We start from the raw sequence: 5,666 nt of genomic DNA, 5'->3' as shown, positions 1-5,666 counted from the left end.
AAAATGGACGGTGAAAAAATGAACAATTGATATAAAACTAATTCGATCAAATAGCTATCGATATTTGATCAATGTGATTTTTTACATAAATATAGTATTCGACAAATTTTACATATCAAACAGTTCAAATTATTAAAACAAAACCTATAATAAACTTTACAAACTCAACAATACCTTCTAATCTGATTTAAAACTAGAGAAGCTAGACCTTAAAAATATAACTGTAATGATACATCCCACTAAAAGTGGTGCTCTAAAGCACCATTAATGAGTTGGCAAGCACTTTAAATAAAATTAAAAAAAAAAAAACAAGACACAAGCAGTAAATCCCGTCCACTATCACATTATTAATTATGCTTTTAAAGCACCACTTTTAATCACCTCAAGTATTATTGAAAATATAAGTACCAAACTAACAGAGAAGCAAAATACGATAACTAAAAAATAAAAAAAATAAAAAAAAGGGGAGGTAAGAACCACAAAAGTCAGAGTCAACAACAAATTTGGCTACTTGTTCAAAAAACAACAATTTGGCTACCGCTGCCTCATCAAATCAATTAGTAGAAAAAGGCAAAGCTTTGAAGATTCCGTCTTTGCTTTCACCATACTCATACACAGGCTCTCTCTCTCTCTCTCTCTCTCTCTCTCAGTTCAACCATTATTGCTATCATAAACAACTACCCATCTTACACAATTCAAATTCCATGTTTTGTTGGTGTACCTAACAAAACAAACCCAGACAACACGAGAGAGAGAGAGAGAGAGAGAGAGAGAAGAGAAGCAAAAAAGAAGGGAAATGGCGAGCTCAGTAGCATTGGAAGATTTGCCATCGGTGGACATCATGACTGAACTCCTACGCCGCATGAAGTGCTCTTCCAAGCCTGACAAACGCCTCATTCTCGTTGGTAATTAATTATATGATATCACCCATTTGTTGATTTGTCAAGTTTCATTTCATGGGTCTCTTGCGAAATCTTCAAATAGTTTAGAAATCTGTTAGTTCCATTTGTATATTTGTAAAGTTTAATTTCATGGGTTTCTTTCGAAATCTGCTATTAGTTCAGAAATCTGTTAGTTCTTGAGCTTTTCTGCTGTGATTATCGTAGTAATTAATTGGGTTGTGACTGACTTTTAGATTGATGTTATTGTTTTTATATTTATTGTGAGAATGTGTTTTCTAATTTGTGCCACACGGAGGATGATGATGAGTGTGTTAGTATCTCCAACCCTTCACTACTTTTTTCATATGATTTGGTTCCAAATTTGAGTAAAAAGCTTGATTTGATTTGAACTACTCCAACCCTTTCATCAAAATATTTTTAACAATTCCCCTCTTATCCCAAATTTATCTTTTTAAATAATTTGATGAATTCTCAATTTGGTGAAAAAATGTTTCTCCCTTCATTTGATAAACATGTGATGAAAGGATTGGAGATGGTTTTTGAGCACTTTTTCATCAAATTTAAATTTAATGAGAAAAAAAGGTTAAGGATTAGAGATGCTCTTACAATTTACAGACTCAACCAGAATGCTAAAAGGCCCAATGCTTACGAAGATTGTGTATTGTTTATTTTGCATTTCAGTCAAATTGAATTGACACTATATTTTTTTTGTCCAAATTGTCCACACAAAGTAAAAAAGAATTGATGAAAAGCACAACCCATCTTCAACTTTTCCAATTTAACTCTCCCAAATATCGAATTTTCCAAATTTGCCAATTAGATCCTCCTTTAATGCCTAGAACTATTGTGAGCTTCTGTTGTCTAATTTTGGGAACTTGAAGAATGTAAAGGGGAACTAAATTGTGCACAGAGTTGGTTTGGGTTGGGAAGGGTAGAGGACTATATCTAACTCCCACTGATGTTATTTTACATCCATCTCCATGGACTCATAGGTTGTGTTTGGATTTTGAATTTGAGGGCGGACTGGATTAGATGGGATTAGCATTCCTATTATCAATCCTTTTGGATTGTGTATCTTATTTCATGTTTGGATTAGCCCAAGATTACAAGGAGAGATTGACAAAATCCTATCAATTTTGTAATTTCGTCAATTCCTCCGAATCTCTTCTTAATCCCCCGTTTTGTATCCTATCTCCTCTTGCGATTCAATAGTCCACCATATGGGGGGATATCATGACCAGATGGACTATTCGTTTAGGCCCCAATATTCTTAGCTAAACATGGGATTATGTATTTGGTTGGATAATTAATCCAATCCCAAGGCCATGCCCCCCAATCAAACATGACCTAAGAATTATTCTCTCTCTTTTTCTTTTCCCTCCACAAATCCAAGATTGAAATACAGCCTTATTGTTTCTTAATGTCACAGATTCCTGTAGTTGAGCGTGAAACTGCCAACATATGTATGCTGATTCTTGCATTGAAGCCTTGTAGGCACTAAAGTTGTCTATGGATGGTCCTGAGGACAAACAGGCTTAGCTAATTATCTTTCTTTTAATGCTTCTATAATTTCCATTCATTGTTTGGGGAGGGTGGCTAATTCGCAATTTGCATGCTAATGAGAAAATGGATGATTAACAGGTCCACCTGGATCTGGAAAAGGAACACAGTCGCCCATCATTAAGGATGAGTATTGTTTGTGCCACTTGGCCACTGGTGATATGCTGAGAGCTGCTGTTGCTGCTAAAACTCCACTTGGCATTAAGGCTAAGGAAGCCATGAGTAAGGCAAGTAAAGTTTAGGCTTGATGTTCATAATACAACTTGAATCAGGTTGTTTGTTCCATGTTTCACACATTTTTGCATTGTTTTTTATGTTGGTTCTGTTGCTGATTTCTTTTTTATTTTATAGGGAGAACTTGTTTCTGATGACTTGGTTGTTGGGATTATCGATGAAGCAATGAAGAAGCCCTCGTGTCAAAAAGGTTTCATTCTTGATGGTTTTCCAAGGACAGTTGTCCAAGCAGAAAAGGTTATATTAACTATGAAGTAACACGATGCCTGTTAACTGACTCTCTTTTTCTCTCGGATTTGATCTTCTTCTTGACTACTAATCAAGACATTTTTTAATATGACACAGCTTGACGAAATGCTTCAGAAGCAAGGAGCAAAAATTGATAAAGTGCTCAACTTTGCGATTGATGATGCCATCTTGGAGGAGAGAATTACTGGCCGTTGGATCCATCCTTCTAGTGGTCGGAGCTACCACATGAAATTTGCACCTCCCAAAGTGCCTGGTGTTGATGATGTAAGTTAATGCTACATAAGAGTTTATATAATCTTGTGTTTTTCCAGTAATAAATGAGCGATGTCCTAGTAAGATCATTGTACTAGCAAAATTTGTTACTTTACATGCGTAATGCGTTTAAGCTAAAGCAATCTAGCACTCCATGGACCAGTAATTAAGATGTGAATTTATATCTCTCTCTTTCCATATTGCATGTTGGAGGGGATCATTAAAATCCAACTGCTTCAAACTCCGTTAATCAACTCAACTGCCAAACCATAAAGACTAGTAAAAAAGATCGAAGAAACTCATGTTAGCAAACCCTGCTAATGTACTTTATTTCTGAAAGAAGGTTTTGAAAGCTTTCCTCCCATCATCTGAAAGAAGGTTTTGCTAACATTTATTTTTAAGTTTTGGCCTCTGATAATACCTATTAAAATGAATGAACTAAAAAAAGAAAAAGAACTCAATCCCTGAATCATTCAGTCAATGGTGTGCAACGGACCCTTGGGCCATATAGCTTGTTTGTTGGGAAAATTAGAAACTTTAGCTGCTCCCAGTGGTCCAAAACTTATTGGCTACCTTTTACTATTTCACCTACCCTACTATTAATAATCTACTTACTGGAAAGTAACAGACACTTTTAAATACTCTATGCTTTGTATACACAAATTCATATAATCCACATTCAGTGCTTTGATATTAAAGTGCCAAGGTTATAATTCTTCTATATCCAATAATAATATATACATATTTATCATATGTATATTTCATCACCTTCATGTACTTGTAGCTTGCACCTAGTTTATGCATTTACTGTATTATATATATATATATATATATATATATTTTAATTGAATGTGCATTTATGGATTCATTCCCTTTTAATTAAAGGTTACTGGAGAGCCCTTGATTCAGCGAAAAGATGATACTGCAGAAGTTCTGAAGTCGAGGCTGGAGGCATTTCACCGGCAAACTGAACCGGTTAGCATTTTTGTTGAATAAAGTTCATTCATTTTCTGTTGGTGATGCACGTCATCAATCTTTTGGTTTATTCAAGTGATATTTTTTTATAATTATGGAATTAATATGTGGCCTGCTATTTTGTTTAGAACATTTTGTCCTTTTCTCTAGGTGTGAGATGCTTCAATTTAAAAAGCTAAGATTGTAATGAGGCAGTGAAATAAGATATCATCATGTCATTTGGCTTTTTGTAAACATAGGGTGATAATCAGGTACACACACACACGTTCAATTTTGTGTTGTGGCAAATTGCAATTCGAAGCCTTTTACTTATTCCAACTGATATTCTCTTGCACACTTGCAATTTGATGTTCTATGAGAATGCCACTTTCCTCCATAAGTTATGTAAGTTTATTGAATTATATGTTTTGCATGTGTCCCTAGCATGTTGTTTCTTGCATTATTTGAAAATTTGCATATTCGCGTGTCCGTATCATGTCACGTGTTCATGTCCGTGCTTCTTAGTTTGGATGTGATGCTTTGCATCTCATCTATCTGTAACACATCGTAAACCACAATCCTTGTAATCCTTGTATGGCTGAAGTTTGAAACTTCACCACCATTATCTCTTGCAAAAATAAGGTTTTCTATGTGTCAAGTTATTGATAAAGTTTTCATACTATCATCAATGCCTTACATTTCTTGCATTAATTCATCTTTTATGTTCATTTTTACAGTTTTCTTGATCCTAAATAAGTATTATTACATATGTCTAAATTGCAGGTTATCGATTATTATGCCAAGAAGGGTGCAGTTGCGCAGCTTCATGCTGAGAAACCCCCAAAAGAGGTCACTGCTGAGGTTCAGAAGGTTCTATCATGATAAAAGGGAGGTGGGATGAGCCTCTCTTTCAATTCAATCACCTTTCTTGTTTTTTTTTCCCAAAAACCAGTATGGATTTTGCTCTTATGTAATCCGATACATTGTCGGGTCGGCTGATCCATCGATTCCCCTCTTCTCTCGTTTGCATTTTTAAAAGCGAGCTCTGGCCGGTGGAGTGCCTGAGGTACTATTTACATTATTGTTCTGGAATAATAATGATCACCCAGTGATGTTGGGAATTTTTCATCGTAAATCTCTGAAATGATTTTTCTGGATGCTCTTCTTCTCATATTAGATTTTTTTTTTCCCTAGAGATGATAACCTCTTATAGTGCAATCTATCTAATTGAAGCATCATCGGCTAGATGTTTGTCCAATCCTAGTGGTACATAAGATGATTGATGAAAGTGATAAAACAAATGATAAACATAACATTTTGGTGAAATTACAACCAAAAAAAAAAAAAAAAAGGAAAAGTTTGATCTCAATAACAAATTAAATCTTAATTTTTTTATTCATTTTAATATAAACACTAAAATTTTAAAATGATATTAATTCTAACAATCCTTTTGTACCTGGGAACAGTGAAGAGGCAATTTAGATAATATATTATTCTTCCCGTTCATATTATTAG

General features: G+C 34.5%; 1 protein-coding gene across 2 annotated transcripts; it reads left to right on the top strand.

The window, feature by feature from the left end:
- Positions 1–478: 478 nt before the first annotated feature.
- On the top strand, positions 479–5,286 carry LOC114283112 (adenylate kinase 4). 2 transcript variants are annotated; one of them, XM_028225943.2, is made up of 6 exons: positions 479–905; positions 2,544–2,689; positions 2,814–2,933; positions 3,042–3,209; positions 4,083–4,172; positions 4,935–5,286. In XM_028225943.2, the coding sequence occupies exons 1-6, from the start codon at positions 797–799 to the stop codon at positions 5,031–5,033; spliced, it is 732 nt and encodes a 243-aa protein (XP_028081744.1). In that variant the 5' UTR covers positions 479–796; the 3' UTR covers positions 5,034–5,286. The 2 variants fall into 2 exon arrangements, with proteins under 2 accessions (XP_028081744.1, XP_082749046.1); XM_082892920.1 differs by having other exon boundaries at positions 2,544–2,693; positions 2,818–2,933.
- The last annotated feature ends 380 nt before the right edge of the window (positions 5,287–5,666 follow it).

Source organism: Camellia sinensis, chromosome 10, assembly GCF_055761805.1.
Source record: "Camellia sinensis isolate YWXY chromosome 10, ASM5576180v1, whole genome shotgun sequence".
Lineage (NCBI taxonomy): Eukaryota > Viridiplantae > Streptophyta > Magnoliopsida > Ericales > Theaceae > Camellia > Camellia sinensis.
Note: the sequence above shows the minus strand (reverse complement) of the source record. Positions and strands in the feature narration are given on the sequence as shown.